The 20,050-nt window shown below is 41.5% G+C and overlaps 1 protein-coding gene across 24 annotated transcripts in view; it reads right to left on the minus strand.

Annotated features, from left to right (window-relative positions):
• Positions 1–20,050, minus strand: part of RBFOX1 (RNA binding fox-1 homolog 1) — a 1,204,921-nt gene that overhangs the window by 676,907 nt on the left and 507,964 nt on the right. For 20 of the 24 annotated variants that reach the window (XM_077187083.1, XM_077187082.1, XM_077187088.1 and 17 more), the window contains one exon: positions 3,283–3,345. The exons of the other annotated variants lie outside the window; for them this stretch is intronic. In XM_077187083.1, coding sequence (XP_077043198.1) covers positions 3,283–3,345 — 63 coding nt within the window. The remainder of the gene's footprint in view (positions 1–3,282; positions 3,346–20,050) is intronic. 24 annotated transcript variants of the gene reach the window in all.

The raw sequence follows: 20,050 nt of genomic DNA on the forward strand, positions 1-20,050 counted from the left end.
TTCTTTCTAAGAGAATTGTGGTATTTTATAATAGGTCTCTTTCACAATTATTTTTTTTCACATCTCTCAGGTAGAAATCCCTAGATCACACTAAACTCCTCAGACTGCTCCATGGCATGCTATGATGTTTTGGAAAATAGATTTATTCTTTTAACAATTTTTCAAGATGTGTTTAATGAGGGGGAAAAAAGGACTCATAATGCCCTATAATATTCTCAATGCAATTACAGCTCTTTCTCTTCTATTTTGTTCCGCGTGTTTACAATTCCAAGGAAAACACAGCTCACTAAAATTAGAGAAAAGGGGTTTAAATGCCTTTCTTTCACTGCCTTTATAAGCCCTTCCTGTAGGTGCCTCTGCATCACTGCCAGATTGCTCTGCAAGGTAAGACTGGAGAGCAAAAGCCTTTTAGAATAAATATATTTACATCCAGCAGGGTTTAAAACACGGATAACCACGGCAGAGCTTCCAAAGGATGAAGCTGTCAAATTAACAAGAAGCAGCAACCCTGGCTCATCCTTTCTCTGCTACTTTAAAATCTCCAAGTCAGGGAAAGGTGTTACTAATAAACAAGATCACTTAATTACAGTATGTTTATCAAATTATGGAACAGCTGTTGCTGCATGCACAACCTGAAGAGTAAGAAAAAAAAACAACAGAATGGGCAAGAATTGTAGAAACTTCCTGCCAAACTCTGCAACACTTCTGATTTCTTATCTTTTTCCAGAGAGCTCCAGTGCAACACTAAAGAGAAATGTCTTGTTTGCCAAAGGATTGCAGTTTCAGGCTAGGGAGGGGTGCAGGGGAGGGCAAGGCACAGCAATTCATCTGTAGAATGAGCTCAGAAATGCAGCCCAACCCAAGCATCCAGCCCTGCCCTGGCAGCACTCCCAGCTCAACCCCAGCTCCTGGGTTCCACCTTGGGCTGGGGCAGCACAGCCAGGGCAGGGCGCTGCTCCCAGCACTGCCCTCTGCAGCATCCCCACCTCAGGGATGCCTCCAGGCAATGGGAAAACCTCTCCACACCGGGGAATGAGTGGAGACTCTGCTTTATCTGGGTTTTACATTTCCATTCCTGCTCCAGACCCCCTGCCAGTCACTATTTGTCCCTGATTTCCCACTGTATAATCGGAACAATTCTATCTCCTCTGCCTGTCATGTTTATTTTCAATGGTTTTCTGTCTTCTATTGCTTTGTTTACTGGTTTGCTCAATGCACTGCAGCTTTGCTGGAGCACTGGAGGCATCACTGCACCATTAATAGAAGGTCAAACACCCAAATCCATAGGCTGTGAAACTGAATTTGAAAATCCAGGATCTCTCTAGTTAAAACTAGACTTACCTCAACATATTTCTCTATCAAAATGAAACAGGAAAACACTGCAAAGCAACTATAGCCAGGAATTGAACTGAAATTCAACCAAGGACCTGAATACAAAATTCCATTATTACAAGAGATTTTGACAAGGAGCAGATATTCATTCCAACACATACAATTCCAACCCTTAACACCTGTGTGCTGGGCTGGAATTTGTGGTTTGAAATGCTTTTTTTTGGGAGGGAACAGAGCATTCCAGCAGTGTGGTGGCTGTGCCCCATGTCCCGGGGGTGAGGAGGGCATCCCGCCCAGGCAGATGGAGCTGCCAGGAGCAGCTCCCATCCAGAGCTGTTTCCAGGCAACACCCGGGGCTGGGGCTGAGCCTGCTGACACAGGGACCCCTCAGCTGATGGAGAGTCCTGCTGCTGCCTTATGGGCACCAGGAAAATCAGCAGCAAATGATGCACGTGGAGGTTTGGGAGCGTTAAACCTTCCTCAGGTTCCAAATGAGCATTTTCTTCTTTTTTCTTACTGCAGCTCCCCAAACCTCTGCTTTAGCTTGTTGAGGGAAAAACGAATATCTTTTCCTGGAAACTAAATTTATAGCTACTGAGGCACTGTGTTCACAGCCAAATTAATGTGAGCTTCCTCAAAACATGCTGTGATTATCTCAGGGACTGCTGTCTCCCCTGGGCTGGAAACCCCAACCTCCTGCGTACAATTTTCACCAGAATTTTTCTAACAAAAGCTGTCAATTGCATCAAATTCTGCTAAGGGCTGTAAGGTTATTCTGTGCTAGAAAATACTGTTCGTGACAGAGGAAAAGCTAAAAGCAACAAGCATGCTGAGCACTACAGAATTGATTTAAATCTATCCTCAAGATGAACAGGCTTTTTTTTCATCCAGTAAGCCAGGCAGTCTTTTTGAAATAATGAAACCTTATTTCAAAGACATTAGGAGGAAGATAGTGTTCAGTGTAGGAGAATAAATGCAAAACTCTTCTTTTTTCTAGCAAGGACTGTGTGTCTAATTTTTTCAGTGACATGAAACTTTGTGTGTTGGAGCAGAGCTCAGCTTCTCACGTTAATACAGTGGAACAAAAAAGTGAACATACTCTATTATTTTGTCAATACCCATGTGCAACAAAGAATGAAGAAGAGTGTAATTATAAATGCATATAAAGCAAAAACATATTCAGCCTAATACAGAAAAAGCCATGCTCATCATCTAATACAAAATATCTGAGAACTGGGGTTTATTTTAAGCAGAGGATTATAAAAACTGTTTAAATATAAAATACACATCTACCACAAATTACACAGTTTTGTCTGACACTTCTGTGTTTACTATAAGTATGGAAAGCTATATCCTGAATAAAAAGTGCTTAATCATTATTGGTTTTATGTATGTGCTACAAAGAAAAACTTTTTTAAAGAATAAATTCCAAGAATGAATGAGCAACAAGTGGTTTGGATTTGAAAACCTCTTCTCAGAAAGGGAAAAGGCAAAAAATTAATTAGCACAAATACTTTTCTCACATGTCCTATAAATTTTGGAGCTTCATTCATGATACTCCCTATTCCAACTTTATAGAGAGCATTTTCTAAAGGACAGCATGATGAATAAATGATCCATTGCTGTTCTGAGGGCACAAAGTGTCTGTGAGTAATCTGTGCACAAAGTAATCAGCCAAAGGTGCCACAAACACGACAGTGACACAACCCAAACAAGCACAAGGGAAACACAAGAGAAAATCACTTGAACCTCCAGCCAGAACCAGGCAAGATTCTTTCCTAAGGATGCCACTGCTCTGTGAAGAATAAAAGCCCCCAGAGCCTTTCCTTGTGCTCTGTTAGCCTGGCCATGCAGCAGGCTGGGGAGGCCCAGGGATTTCTGCATTCATGGTGAGAGCACAGGAGAGATCTGGGAAAATCAACAGGCAAGGAAAAGAACCCAGGGACTTACTGAGAGGAGGCTCTGCTCATGGAAACAATAGGCACCACTTGCATGGGGCTTCTGGGGAGTTTCCTGGGGAGAGAAAATCAGGTTCTTAGTGAGAATGAGGGATTCAGGGCAGCTCCTGCCTGTGCTCTGCCCTCACAGAAAGACCCAACAAGAAATTCAATTGCTAATGCACTGCTTGGGCTGGCACTGCACACACTGGTGGGTCAGAAGAATTTTTTTATTGGAGTACAAAGCCAAACTGCAAAATCTGGTTATCGATTCACAAGTGTGATTTTGTTATTTATTACACATTCCATGGACAGTTAATGCGTTCAGACAGCTTGCAATGCATTTGAAACAAAAAATCTATGTTTTCATTGCAAATTTTCCTACTAAAATAGACATTATTAAGCTCTAACTGTAAATTTTCCCCGGCACAGGTTTCTGTTTCAATAGGAACACACCACTGTAATTTGTTTTTTGTGTATCCTTCAATTGAAAATTGTGCAGCATTTTTGCAAAAGAAAAGTTGTGATAAAATGCATAACCAAAAGGGGGGCATTCAGAATATATTGTACAAGCACATATTTGGGAATTCCAATAGGGTAACACTCTACTCCATGCCATTCTTATTAATGAGCAGCTGTGACATGCAACATTTTACTGAATTATTCACTGAATTTTAGTAGGTACAGTAAGCTCAGCCATGTTTTACCTAACAGATTCTCCCTATGTGCATTTTTCATTTCCACGTGCAAAGGGCATTATGGATTCTTTGATACAAACACTCCTGGAAATAGAATTTTTGTCCATATTTTGAGTCTCCAAAGATAATACACACTTAGGTCAGAGTATAACCAAATCAATCTGTCAGTAAATTTAATATACTTTTTATCCACTTCAGTAAAATTCCTAATAGTAAGTATATTGGGCATCTTTTTCCACAAAATATCCTGCCCCTTATATGTGGTTTCACTTTAAATAAAAATAAATAAATAAATAAAAATTAAAAAAAAAAATCAGTGGAATTTCTTTCTAATGAAACTGAGGAAAAATGGGAGCAAGAACCACCAGTAGCAGAAAGGCCCATGCTCTATAAACATGTCAGGCAGATTGCAATGATCACACACCCTGATGAAAGAACTTCAGAGTTTGGGAAGGTGACAAGCAGGAGCAGCAAAAATTTGAATTTCTGTCTCCTTGGGGCTGGGACCATCACTAGGGGAGCATCTCAGGAGTTGGGAGCCAAGTTCATACTGGTGCTCCCAGCAGCAATGGCACTGCCTGCCTGCCCAAACCCTCCCAACAACCAATTCCTGAGCTGAACACGCAGGTTTCCTCTCATTTATGTGATCTTGGGCAAAAGCAAGAGTGGCACTCTTAGAAACTGTCCCTCTGCACAGATTTCTGCCCACCCAAGGGAACACCCAGCCCTGCTGGGCACTGCAGCCCCCTGGCAGCACCAGTCAGCTCAGGGCAAACCCCACAGCACTGGGGACATTCCACCACTGCAGGTCACAATGTCCAGGGTGTGTACAGATCCCTGGGCTGAAATTATCTGCCTTAGCAAGCACATTGAATTTGTTACCCAGCTACTCTGGCAATACCTAAACAACAAGCAGGATTTCAGGTATATTCACAAGATTTTATGAAGCAACTTTCAGTAGAAGGAAATGCTGGAAGGAGCTGGAAAATGCCAGTAGTTTTGTGTTAAAAAAAACTCCACTGAAATTGTGATAAAATCCCATTTACAGGCCCCAGGGTAACCTGGCTGTCTCTGAAATTGGGCATTACACCTTATTCTTCACACTGACACAAAATGCCATTGAGAGCTGCCCACGCAGCTACAAGCAATCCTGTGGAGAAACACCACCTGCACATGGCCAGTGCTAAATTTCCTTTTCCACAAGTGCCATCAATTGTGGCAAAACACAAAACAGGCAAGTTTTGCACTCCTATGACTGAGAAATAAACTCCCAATCAGCCAAGCTTTGCTTGCAGCTGGTGTTACAACATCTGCACGTGACAGGCACACCGAGAGCAGCAGAACCTGACCACAGTGCTCCTGCTTGTCACTGTCACATTCTCTGAATAAATCCCCTTGCCCAGGATGCTTGTCCTGGGAAGCTGAGAAGCCTCAGAGAAAAAGGAAAGCAATTCTAATCTCATTTGCTTCTCCTGTGTTTTGCTGCTTTGGATTTGGGGATTGTTTATCCAGCTGGTCATTGTTTGATTGGTTTCATGTGAATTGTTTCAACTTAATGACCAATGACTGTCCAGCTGTGTCAGACTCTGGAAGGAGTCATGGGTTTTCATTATCATTCTTCGTAGCCTTCTGTCTGTATCCTTTCTCTATTCTTTAGTAGAATTTAGTATAGTATTCTTTAATATAATATAATATCATAAAATAATAAATGAGCCTTCTGAGAACATGGAGTTGGATTCATTCCTGCCCCAGAAAATACCACACCTGCTCTCAGGGACCAGGGAAACTGCACAGGCAGCTGGAGGAAGCCCAGCTGAGTGTGTAGGGAGAAGTTTGGCACAGATGATGATCTATTAAGATTCACTTAAAAATGAAGAAGTGTTTCCAGGTGAAAGTGCCAGTACTGAGACACTCCCAGGGCTTCTCCCTCAGGGCAGCAGCTCAGGCAGCCCCAACAAGCTGAGGTTGTTCTGCAGGGCCACTGAGACAGAGCCCCAGCCCATCCAGGCTTCAAAAGTATCACCAGAGCCAAGCATTCCAGAGTATTCCAGACATGATGTTATTTTCCAGTAGAAGTGGTTTTGTTAAGGATTATATTAAAGAAAATAAAATTACCTAAAGCAATAATAAAAATCACTACAAACACATATATACAATTACTAAGTCTGACTTAACATCTACTGCTTCAGACCTTTATCAAAAGCCTACGTCTAAATTGATCTAATCTGATACTTTTTAATTCTGTTCTAAAAATGCAATTAAACAATGATATCTCTTGCTGCAAGTTAAAAGCCATTCCCTTCAGATAACAACCAAATACAACAAGCAGTGAGTTCTGCCATCATTAGACTTCTAACCATATTACTTCTATTTTGAGGTTTTTTTTGTTTGGTCTCAGTTTAATTTCCTGTCAGCCTTACAAGAGATTTCTAATGTTTGGGCTGTAGGATATGCTCTGATTAAAAATAATCTTCCCAATTACTGCCTGGCACAACTCTACTGCCACATGCACTCTGCCACTGGCTTCTGCATTTCTGTCAGCAGTAATTGTGTCTGTAGCTTCTAACTGTAAATGAAAACCCAGGGGGCATATTTGGGTTCCAGTTCCCTTTGCCCAGCCATATCTTTTAATTTGCACTGTCTGTCAAAAGGAGATGTTTGTAGGCACTAAAAGGAAATCCTCAGAACATCAGGTTAAAAAAAGGGAAAAGGAGAAAAAACGAAATGCAACTGGAATATGATAAACCACATTTGATATTTATGCCAGGATACTCAACACAGAGCAGCTCACTGCCTTGATTAGCCTTAGAAAAGAGGACTGAAACCATTTACTGAGCATTTCTAGCTGCACTTCATTACCATTAAATTTAATCCTGAATCTTAAGCATCACCTTAGTATGGCTATTTTTTTTTTAATTCAATCATTACAATGAATACTTTACACTACAGCATTTCCTATCACAATGGAAAAAAATTATTATTCCTCAGGCTCTGGGCCCTGGCCTCAGCTGTGCCATGGGGTTTCCACCTGTAGCCTGGCTAACCTCAGACATGGCACTCTGACTACAGTGCCCCTCCTCTCCAGCCTTTGGGCTCCTGTGGGGACTCCAGACCTCAAGGGTCCCCTTGTCCCCCTCCATCCCAGGGGGCTGCTGCTCCTGGAGCCCCCAGGTGGACCCTGGGGCTGTCAGTGGATGCCTTGTGAAGGCTGCCCTAGAATGAGGCTGGACAGAGCTAAAGAATAAAGCAGGGATTTATTCAAAGCATCTCCTCCATGGATCCACCTTGGGCAGCACAAGAGCCCAGCCAGGGCTGCACCCAAGGTGAACCAAAATGGTCACAAAATGGGTGACAGGCCATGGGGTCTCTCCCTGGGATCAGTTCTGCTCCATTTGCATCTTGCAGTTCATTGTCCCATTCCAGCTTTAGCCCCTGCAGTCCCATCCTTGTTTTTCTCTCTCCAGCCCACGGTGTTTGTGCTCTGGGGCTGAGATTTGGATCATTTGTCCTTGGTCCCAGCTGGAGCAGGAATTGTTTTGTCTCCCTGCTCTGTGCACAGAGCTCAGCATCCCCTCATGTGAAGTCCAGACCCACACACTAAAGCAGCACAGAATGTAAAACATAGAAAAGCTCAAACCTGAGGCATCAGGTGGAGCTCCTGTCTCAGGAGCTGGCTCTTCTCTCCAGACCCAGCTGGGCTGTGCTGCCCCAGCCCTGGGACACTGCACTGGGAGCCACAGGGCTCAGACCTGGCCCTCAGGGCAGCCACAGCCACCAGGGATGTGCTGGATGCATGTTCAGACCCCACAGGTTCCCTTTTCCTCCCAGGAGGGATGGAGAGGTGGCCCCATGTCCCAGGGCATGCTCTGTGTGACAGGAGCAGGATGGGATCAAGGTGCCCTGGGGCACAGAACCTGGATGGACAAAGCACCAAGCACAGGCTGTGCCCTGTGAAGAGGGCACAGAAGAAACTCAAGGAGGAGAAAAAACACCAATACAATGTCAGAAATGGAGCTTTGAGTGGAAGGGAAAAAGCACAACCAAGTACAGGTGCAGGAATGCACATGGGGTACTGCATGAAGAATATTAACAAGACACTTGCAGATATTGCTAGAAGCAAATATTCACTCCAAAATGAAGAATACTGTAAAATCCTCTGAAAAAAAACTTTCTATGAAGTCTCAGTCTCTGATCTTTCAAAATTAAGTCATTGTTTTGGTCTCAAAATGAAAATGGCACACAGCACATTTGGAATCCAAGGGATGCAGAGCATATTTTTGAACAAAGGTATCATGGAAGTCTTCTTTGTGATAGGAGGATAAACACTGAAATTTGGTGAATATGAGAAGGGATTTGTCCAAATAGCACTTAAAATTGAATAGCTTCTCTTGGCATAAGAACTGATTTGAAATATTAAATGCAAATGTTAGAGCTTTGCACTGTGGTTGCTGGTTGATGCTCTATTCTGCATTGTTTGTATCTGTACGTGAGGGCAGACACTGCAAAGGTGAGAACAGACTCAGTCTCAGCTCTGCCCTGAACCTCTGGCACAGCTCTCCAGGTGCTTCCTTTGTAGGGCTCTGCCCCTCAGTGCATATTCTGTGCAACAAAAGACTGGCAACAGAGAAGAACTTCAACACATCAACTGCAAGGTCTGTGCAGTGGAGTCTGTGACCACCACTGCCTTCACAGCTGCATGGTGGCACAGAGGAAAAATGGCACAGATCTGTTAAAATATTACTTTTAAATTATTGTACAAGCTGTGTAAGCAATCCCTTGTGCCCCTCTGAGCCCTAAAGGGCAGCAGGGCTGCTGCACAGAACTAGACTGTGATAACCTCAAGCTATCCTTGCTTCTATTTCCATATCCTACCTGAGATAAAACCATCATTTACCATGTATATCCCCCTACCTGACTGAAACTGCCAGAAGGTTTAAATAAAGACCTAAAAGAGAAGGTAAAGCCCCTGAGTTCAAAAGGGTTACTCCTGTGACTGAGGCCCTGTGGATGTTTACATATTTACTCAGCATAAAACCTGTAGGATTGAGTACAGCAGCACACATATCATGAAGCTGAAAGGAATGTGGGTCTCCTACAAAAAGACCTTTCAGAATTTTGGCTGCAGAGACAGCTCAGAGGCAGAGCCTCAGCTCCTCTGCCACTGCAGGGAAGGGGCAGAGCCAGGGCACAGAGCTTCCCCATTCCTATTGCCATTGTGACTCTTATGGGTCTCAGAGCTTTTCTACTCATGTTTTTGTTGGTTTCTCCCCACTTTGCTGCAGCACAGACTCTTCTGCCCCATGAGCAGGTAGAAAATCCCACCAAGAGCAGCAGTGCTGCTCCCACGTTAGCCGTGGCAACACACACTCAGCTGTGTCTGCCAGACTGAGACCACTCATTCCAGGGAGCAACAGGCTCAAAGGAGGTGCAGAAATAACAAAATCATCTGAAAAAGGCTTAACTGCCCTCATCTGCCACTAGAGAAGTCCTCCCACCAATTCCAGTGGTGAGATGTCAGCCCTGACAAGCACTGGGAAGCAGGAACATGACACTTCCAGAACACAGGCTTTGCATTCTGCATTTTTAAACTAGTGGTTCTCTCATCTATCACAGGTCAGGAAATAAATCACAGCTCTATAAGCAATGCAGTTTGGAGAGAAATAGCCCATGTAGAGAGAACAATGGTAAGCTTACCTATGTGTTATTATTTTTAACAGAAATTTTGACATTGCTTAAGAAATGTAGATGTTAATAACATTTGAAATCAAGGACTAGAATAAGAAAAATTAAAACAAACCAAAGCCCACAGGTTTATCCAACACTTTGTGATTTATGACATAATTATTCTTAGAGAAACAGAACAACTCTAGGCTACATCTCTGAGTCCTAACAGAAAAATAACAGGTAGAGGGTCCATCACATTCCACAGACTGGAGCATGTCTCTTGTGGACAAAGCAAAGGAAAAAAATGCCATTTGGGTAGACACACCAAATGTTCTGATCCAAAGACATTTCTATCACCACACAAAATAAAACCATCAATTCACATGCTGGAGACAGAGAGGGGGTGGGATGGATCAGCTGACAAACACCAATCTCCAGGAAAATGGACTTTTCTAAGGCCATCAGGGCTTGCAGGGGTCCAGCCCTCCCCCAGATATCACAAACCATGCTGGGGGCATCCCCAGCCCATGGCACCCAGCACAGGGGGAGAGGTTACTGCACCCTTGGCACAGGGGCTATTGCACTTTTATCAAAAGGGTTCTTACTGGTTATGCAGAAAAATGATTTGACTCTAAAAAAAGACAAAAATAAAATAATCCAAGCCTGGCATGTTTGGAGATTTATTCCTGCTACATAAAATGACTACAACTGATTTCAAAAGACAAGTCAGTGTTTGTTTCGTACAACACAGGAGAGCCTTGGGCTGAAAGAATTATTTATTGTTGTTGTTCCCAGCTGGGTACAATTTGACAATGATTACAAAATGTAAAGTCACAAGTAGGGAGAAGTCCATGCAGACACCACAATGGAGTTGAAGTTCTCTCCTCTGATCAGAAGGAACAAAGGAGGAAGCTCAGCTGTGTCAAGCAGCAGATTTTCCCTAAGAGTAACATGACTTGCCATGGGAGAAAAAAGGACCAAAAAGTATAAATGATCCAACCCATAGACATCAGTGGGAGACTCTTAGGGCCAAATTGGTTATTTGTGGATAAACAAAAAAGGTGAGTTTGTGGCATTTACATTCTCTGAAAAATTCCCCTTGCCCAGGATTTTTCTCCTGGGAAGCTGAGAAGCCTCAGAGAAAAGGAAAACAATTCTGATCTCATTTGCTTCTCCTGTGTTGTGCTCATGTGGAATGTGTTTGGAGATTGTTCACCCACAGGTGATTGTTTCATTGCATTCTGCTGGGAGTTGTTTTCACTCTTTGGCCAATCAGGGCCAAGCTGTGTCAGGACTCTGGAGAGAGTCAGGAGTTTTCATTATTATCTTTTTAGCATTCTGTAAGTTACCTTTCTTGCTTTTTAACATTTAATAAGTATCCTTTCTGTATTCTTTAGTGGAGTATAATATTCTTTAGTATAATATAGTATAATGTTAATATATCATAAAGTAATAAATCAGCCTTCTGAGAACATGGAGTCAGATGCATCATTCCTGCCTTTGCTGGGGCATTCCCTGCAAATACAATAGTGAGTTGTTGTTTTTTTTTTTTTTAACTACAGTTCTTCCAGCAGGAAAAGAACCAGATTTTCAAACATCACACATTTCTGAGTGACCAGTTCCACGCATTTTTTCCTTCCTCCATGCCCTTCCCCAGCACCCCAGCAGGATCCCAGCCTGCAGTGGAACCCCCTGCATCCCTCCCAGCACCAGGAGCTGCAGCCCAGCCAAGGGACACCTGGGGAATGAAGCCACCCATCACTGGGACAGGGCTGAGAGGCTGGGACAGGAGCCTGCCAGCCCCTGCAAATCCCTCACAGAGCAACTGAGCCTGACACTTAATATTCACACTGGATTGCAAGCTATGTACTCAAGGATAAAGCTCAGTAATAATAAAGATTCACAGTCTGACAGGCTCCGCATACAAATTCTCAGTGCAGAGCTCACTTTGAATATTTTTTCTTTTTTAATCTTAAAAGGAATCAGGAATTTTCCTCTTATAAAAGAAACAACAGTACTTGCCATTTAGCGAGGGAAACAATGGAAGGAGAAAACACAATTTTAGTCTAAATTTAGATATTGGTAAAGAAGTACCAAAATAAATATTTTATTTCAATATCAGAACACTGTGTCCCCAGTCCTTCTCTTGCTCATCAGACACAGGAATACATCAAATAACCTATGCAGTTTCATTTTTGCAGGGCCAAATCCTTTCAGCCAGAAATACACTACTTTAAACCATTTAAGAATTTGCCCACACTTCCAGCAATTTATGCCTTGTATTTAGCATGTCAGCTGTGAAGCCAAAATCACTGGAAATATTTAAAACCTTGAAATATGTCACCAGAACATGGTACCTAACAGTGGTCTCACTAGTCCCATGTTGGGTCACCAAGGAACAAATTTCTAGGTGCTGTTTTAAACTTTATTCTACCCCTCAGTCCTAGTCATGTTTTAGTTCATATTTTATCCAACACTGCTTAGTCCTTTGTACAGTAATATATTAATTCTTTATTTTACCGTGGCACTGTAAAGTCATAGCCCTTTTTTACTTTAGTTTTCTATATAATGTTCATTTTATGTTACAACAACTTGGCAACTTGCTGCTGGGGTGGGTTTTTTTTGTTGTTGTTTGTTTGTTATGCAAATGTTTTAGATGTGGGAAGTGGTGTAAAATGAACAAAATTATAATTAAATTCCTGATAGTTTTTACACTGAAAATACTGTTATTAAACATTAGCTCCCCTTAGACACTTTTGCTTGTTTTGTATTTTGCTTCAGATGTCTACACTTCTGTTACTAAATCTACCTTTTTCTTTTAAAACCACATTGCATCCAGCTTAGCTCCATCTCACCAAATCACCTTGTTAGTCATACCTTGATTCATTACATTTCATTGCCTTTCATATTTAAATTATTCCATTTCTTTCCCTACTCCTCACAATACTTTGAACATGACAAGTCTCACTTTGTTCAGGGATTCCTCATATTGCACCCTCACAGAACTCCCTCTATTAACACAGGATCATTCTCCCTGCAAGCTTTCCTGCAGATCTGCCTTCCAAAACAATCCCAAATTTGAACATTCACTCCTGCCCTTCAATTCCATTTACATTTCATGAGCACCAGGACAGTCAGCACTACAACAAGGAGCCAAGCTGTATTTGCTTCATCAGAAACCAAGGGATAAACCCTGAACTCCAGCCCTGCACCAAGCTCCTCCTGCCTGCTGGACCTGCCCGTGGGGAATTCTGGCTCCATCCCTGTGCCCACATCCCCCAGGATCAAAGGTTTTGTGGGACACTATTGTATTTGTGGGGTGCCCCATGGCAGGAAGGAATGATCAATCTGACTCCTTGTTCTCACAAAGCTAATTTCTTATTTTTTCATACTGTATCATTGTTGTATTTTCAGGGTCCCCTGTCATGGGGAGGAAAGATTAATCTGACTCCATGTTCTTAGAAGGCTAATTTATTATATAATAATGAAAACTTGTGACTCTCTCCAGAGTCCTGACACAGCTGGACAGTGATTGGTCATTGTTAAAACAATTCACATGAAACCAATCAAACAATGACCAGTTGGATAAACAATCTCCAAAGCACATTCCAAAGCAGCAAAACACAGGAGAAGCAAATGAGATTATATTGTTTTCCTTTTCTCTGAGGCTTCTCAGCTTCCCAGGAGATGAATCCTGGCAAAGGGATTTTCCAGAAAATATGATAATGACATATTATATTCAAGAATATTCTACTAAACTATACTAAAGAATACAGAAAGGATCCTTACTGAGTGCTAAAAAGATAATAATGAAAACTCCTGGCCCTTTCCAGAGTCCTGACACAGCTTGGCCCTGATTGGCCAAAGAGTGAAAACAACTCCCAGCAGAATGCAATGGAACAATCACCTGTGGGTGAACAATCTCCAAACACATTCCACATGAGCACAGCACAGGAGAAGCAAATGAGATCAGAATTGTTTTCCTTTCCTCTGAGGCTTCTCAGCTTCCCAAGAGAAAAATCCCAGGCAAAGGGAATTTTTCAGAGAATGTGAATGCCATAGGACACAAGATACAGAGGATTGAGGCACAGTGGAGTCTGGCTTATACCATGAAAATGGAAGTAGTTTCAATCTACAGAGGGAATAAGCAGCTGAATCTCCAGATGATACAAATATGATTAGTATGGCATAAAGTGCTGTTCATCCTTACTCTCTTCTTGACCAAAGATACATTTCTCAGGGATTCCACTCACAATCAGCATTCACGCCTCAGACTTAATAGAGAAATGAAGCAAGAGCTCCTCTATTCCCATAAAAATATTTTTCTTCATGGATTCTTAACAGAGCCTTAGAAAAAGATCATTTCCAATGCTAAGCAACAGATCAGCATTTCTCTTTAGAGAGTGCAGATATGGAAGTGCTGTAACCTGAGCTCAAACTGAGGATGAAGTTGTTGAAACAACACTGAACCTGGATGTTCCTCAGAGCTGCCCTCCCCATGGGGGTGTGTGCAATCCTTCCTGCCAAAACTGCCTCTGGCTCAGTGCACTCCCCACTGCTGGCAACTCAGGGGAGAGGAATCCTCTCCAAGCTCATTTATCCTCCTGAAAGCAGCTCTGCTGCTCTTTGGCTTCTCCATCCAAGAGCTCAATCCCTGGGGCTGACCCTGACCTGGGCACTGGGGGCTGGAGAGCAGCCACAGCCTCCAGAGCAGCCACCAAGTGCCCCAAGCTGTTTGCCAGCTATAATATCGAAGTTATCATTTCTATTTGCACCTCATCAAGAGTTAGACTGGATTCAAAAAGCTGCCACGTTTACCAAAAGCTGCAAATCCCAGCCTGAGTCACCCAATCTTCTGGGCAGTAACCAAATCCTGGCCTGGCTGCACTGAAAGGTGTCTTGATCTTCGCAGGTGTTAAGAGAAATTGTTAGAAGGACTGGGAGATAACTGTTTGCTCCAATGGAATTTTATTCCAAGTCAAATTAAAAATGACTCAGGATCTTGTTACAGAAGGCAATCACTTCAAAAGCATCAGAAACTCACTGCTGTCAGCAAACAGTTTGTCTAGAGGAATCATAGCAATACTTTGGGGGTTTTCCCCTAATCTTACCCTATAAAACATTTTGGAAATGCTTTTGGAATGAAAAGCAATATTAAACATTTTAAATCGTGATTAAGATCTAGCCTACTAAACCAAAACAAGGTTATTTTCTTTGCTCAAAAATATACCTTCATAGTTGGTAGCTCGAAAATCTGGGCAGGAAGGAATGATTCAAGTCTCAGAGCCACAAGTCAGAGAGAACAGGTAAAATGTCTTTGTCCTGTTTAAATATCAAAGCTCTCCTGGGTATCATTTAGATCTACCCATCATAATTCAGATACTTGTCAATAATTCAAGATGTTATGCTTTAACTTCTATCAGCAATTCCCTTGAAGAGGAGAAGTAAGTAAGCATTTCTTATAAGTTATTGCATGGATCCATATAATTAATATTTTGATGTACTTTACCTGCCTTACTGTTTGCTTTTGTGATATTAAGTTGGTATTAAATAAATAACACACTCAGCTAACTTGTCCTACTTTCCAAAGATGCTCCAATTTATGTAATTGATTTATTTGATTTATTGTTGCATCTTTACTCGAGTTACATATTCTGCTAATGTGCTATCAATGGAATTAGCTGTTTCTTAGTAGGAAACATTTTTTCAAATCAAGCCAGCATTTTTATTGCAAAAAGAACGCACTGCTTGTACTTCCTTGGAATCAAAATACCCTTTGAATGGTGGAAGTAACCTGCTTCATCTTTGCCTGTTTTCCTTGGCATGCTGAAGCAAACCAGAGATGATGTGCTGTTATTCAAGCATCAGAAAAACAGCAGCACCCCAGTTACAAACCTCAGAGGTGACTAAAGGTACATAAAAGCATAAGAAAACAACAGCTAAAGCATACCCTGAATTTTCAAATAAGAATTCAGAGAAAACCTCTGTCCAAGGCACTGTAAATTATGTATCATGCTTTCACAATTTTGAAATGAATCCACCAATATGAAGAAAGATTGATTACAGCATTTCTGATTTGCTAATAGTGAAGAGTTTAAAAACTTTACTCATGAATTAAATACCCATCTTTGGTCAGAAGGATAAAGAATCAACCCACAGCTTGTATTGCTGAAATAAACTTCATTTCTGCACTGCACACTGATGTCCTCCAGGAGCTGTGCTTGTCTGCTCTCCACACTCACAAAACCTCTCAAGGTAAACAGGGATGGGGACACAGCAAGAAAAAATCCATCTCTGGAAACAGAGGGAAAATTAACTTGTCCATTCTGCCCTTCCTCAATCCTCTCCATTCATGAAGGATATTAATTTTGACTATCAATTAGAGTGGCATCTGTCCCTGCCCCACTGGCAGGAGACCAGTGAGCATGAGCAGTGCTGGCTGCTGCTCCAGGTGTGCAGGGAGGGAAAACATTTCTGAGCTGCCCCAGCACAGCAGCAGCAATTCCCAGCTGGCTCAAACACAGCTCCAAGAACACGGTGAGTGAGGATCTGCACTACATGGAAGCATTCTGGGCATGTTTTCCAAACTTAACATCCCTTAACAGAACTCAGCCCAGCAATGCACTGCTGGAGAGCAGCCACAGCCCCCAGAGCAGCCACCAAGTGCCCCAAGCTGTTTGCCAGCTATAAAATCTAAGATATTATTTCTATTTGCACCTCATCAAGAGTTAGACTGGATTCAAAAAGCCTCTGTCCAGGCTGCTGATTCCAGCTGCTGCACATGAGGCAAAAGCTCAAAGCCCACAGACCTAACACAGGCATTATTCCATTTATTCCATACATCACCTGGCTTTAGGAGAGCACACATCTACTGCACAGTCTGAAGGAAAATTACTGCCATCATAGGTAAAACCTGCTGCATTCCCAAAAAGCTCTGAAAACACAGTAATAAACGACACTGCTAAATTTGTAAGACCTACAATGTAAAAGTGAACTGTTTTATAGCCCTCAAGATTGGATTTCTCTGTATTTCTGTATTTTCTACCTTGTTCTCTTATTTCATGGCAAAACACTCTGGCATGTCAGCATGTGTAATATAACAGTAATAGAATCATGCATTCTCTGCAAGGGAGAAACACCTCAAGTATCACATGTCTGGGAACTTGGACTGACAGCTGGGAAACAGATGGAAAATGCCCATTTGGAGCATTTATAAATTCCTGCATAATTCCAAATTCCTTTTGTGACTCCCATTATATTTCTGAAACTATTTACACCAATTTTACCTTTGATGCTACAGCCTTGTTTCCAAGTCTTGGAGTTTCTCACTGCATCCATCAGTCCTGTAGTGTCAGACAAAAGTTTCTATTTGTGGCTAAAATGACAACACAGAGCACACACATTTCCCTTCCCAGTGTGCCAAATTCCATTCTGAGAGCAATGGAATCTCAATATAATCCTCTAATGCCTGAAACCCCTTCAAGCACCTCAATCCATCAAGTGTTGAACATTTTATAACACCTATAAACACTCCAAGGGCCTAATGAAGCTCATACTACTAAGAGTGCAACAAGTGCAAGGTGGTGTAAAAATCAATTTTCTTTCACCCCAGCTGATTTATATTCCTTCCTGAGCAAATTAATTTCACACTAAGCAACTGGTTTAATAAAACTTGAGAGCAGCCCTATATTAAAGAGTTTTGTTCTTACTCCAGGCAGAGATAACTTGGAAATTGTAGTAAAACAGCAGTCTGGGATTACTCTGCAATTTGTAAAGCTTGGCCTGCCTCATTTCACAGCTTTTTTTTTTCCACAGAGTTTTATTTCTGAACTTGTGAAAAGGAATTTTAAAAAGCACAATGCAGGTTTGCAGTCCAGAAATTACACTATAAACAATAACATATAAAAGTGAACCAGGCAAGTATGAAAATACATCCCAAGGAAATAAACACATTCAGAGCCTTAGTGCCCAAACTGAGAATTAAGCTGTGCTTAATTCTAACCCTGGCTGCAATACAAATAGTTGTAATAATTATATATCATAATTATTATAAATAATAAAATCAAGGGGATTGCTGAGGTATTTGATGTGAAACAGGGACATGCCATTGCAGCAACGCTGGAATATTCAGCATTTCTGCCCTCTCCTCTCTGCTTTTGCAGCCCCAAGAAATCCCTGCACACAGAAGGGCTCCTCCTCCTTTTCCCCATCCCCACAACCACCAACATTCTGCTGGGTAGTGAAGAAGACAGAGATAAAAACTGAATTTCAAAACAAAGTCTATTTTCTGCTCACAGATTGAAATAACAATGACAAATTCCATACATTAAGACCTCTCTGGAGCTTTCTTCTCAATTGCTCAATACAACTGCATTTTCTTGCAGAGACATAAAACTTAACCAACTGAGAAAAAAAACCAAAAACAAGTAGGATGCAACACTCTACAGAGTGCACAGAACACAAAACCAGCTGGAAAAAAAAAAAAAAAAACAAAAAAAGCAGTAAATGTTCTGAGAACTGAGATTAGCTGAGCTTTTTTGCCATTATTATCTGTTCTGACTGTACTAACAGAAGTCAGCACTATGGACTGGATGTAACTCTTCCCTCCTCACCTGCCCCTCTTCCTGGGGCTTCCAGGGTATAACCCCAAGGCAAAAATGTCCATAAAAACAGGTGCACGGCAGAAATAGGAACTGGTATGCAGAGTATGTGTAATAAATATCTACAACATGATTTGAGTCATTGCAGAACTATTAATGCATCTCTGAAGTGTTTGTTTAAATAATGTTTTTAAAAGTAATTTGACTTTTTCAGCAATTGGCACTGTACTGCAATTGTGCTAAGCATTCTTAGCCAGCATGGAGATTTGATTTGCTTGCTGTTGATTGAAAAACACATGAACAAAATCACTGCTTTTTTTCTGAGTGAAAAATATCACTTGAGGCTTCAGGTTTATGTTTCCTGATGTTGCTTAGGATGAAAAAGCCAATGTGGTTTGTGACCCCAATGCCAATTCACCAGAACATGAAGCAGCAAATAGACCACAATTAGATCCATAATGGGAACTTAAACATAAAGCACCACTAGATAATTGAAAGTTGTTTTCTTTTTTCTCATCTCACCTGCATAAAAATTCCCTGAATGACACAAGGGTGTCAAAGCACACAAAAAAAGGAGTTTCCCATTAGAGGCTGAAATATGAACACTGCCATTCAGAGTGGGGGCAGGATGTGGAGGAAGAAAGCACACACTGCTCTAGTTTGTGGAAAAGCTGTCAAGGAAATCATTTCTCTTCTTGTTTCCAAAATATAAAAAATATATATAAAAAAAAAAGATTTGATAATGGGAAAATTTTGCCTGTCTGACTCCAATCATTTAAGGCAATTCCAAAGGAACAAAAAGAGGAGAAAAGTTTTATAGGAAAGGCAAACAAATGAAGGTTTCTTACATAACAAATGGACATGTCAATTATTTTAACAAAGAGCAGCTAGTGGAACATTTGACTTTAATCCACTTCCCAACACTGCACCCATGATTTTCCCTGCCACTGTGTAAGGCTATTAACAGAGCCCACTAGAGACTGGAGAAATTTAAGTATTAATGGAGTCTTTACAAGAAATTAGGAAGCAAACGAGAAAATCCTTATGTTTAAGGCATTCAGGTTAATTATTTCAACCTGGTGGACAAGGGTAGAGTAAATCTTAATTTCAACCTTTGTTTCTAGGTAAACTAAAAAGGGTGATAGCCTACATACTGTATTCAAGCTCCTAATCCCACCCCCACATTTGACCAGGTATGTTTTGAACCTAATGGAAACTGCATGGTGTAAACTGACAGAAAAAATGATTCCTTTTTTACATTCTGATGGAGTAATTAACAGTTGTTCCAGCTCACTGCAAACTGCCATGCTTTAAAAATCCCTCCAGTTCTAGAGTGGGACTTATTTGAGAACCTTGGTTTTAATGATTCTTAGATTGGTTTGAATGACCAAAAAAAAAAATAGTTCAGCTCAGTTCAGAAGGTTTTGCTTGTGTTTCTGACCAGGCCTTTTTGCTCAGTCCTTCATCTCCAGCACAGAGTGCCAGGAGGAAAAGCTTCTACATAAACAATCTTCTCCTCAAGAACCATCCATAATCCCTTTGTGAGTCCCTGCCTGCTCTCACCATCAGCAGAACCAACTCTGGGCCCAGGCTCTGCCTGCATTTCAAAGTGTTTCACACCTTCTAAACACAACTCTCCACCTAAGGGCACAAGGAATTCCAGCAAACTCTTCTATGCCACATTCCCTGTGCTGCCTTCACTACACAAATCACAGCTCACCAGATCTGATTGTTATTTCTCTACCTGATAATCAGGAGTTCAATTCTTCTTTCTTATTTTCTGAAAAATCCTCTTTGCCCAAGATTGTCTCCTGGGAAG

This window comes from Agelaius phoeniceus, chromosome 16 (assembly GCF_051311805.1).
Source record: "Agelaius phoeniceus isolate bAgePho1 chromosome 16, bAgePho1.hap1, whole genome shotgun sequence".
NCBI lineage: Eukaryota > Metazoa > Chordata > Aves > Passeriformes > Icteridae > Agelaius > Agelaius phoeniceus.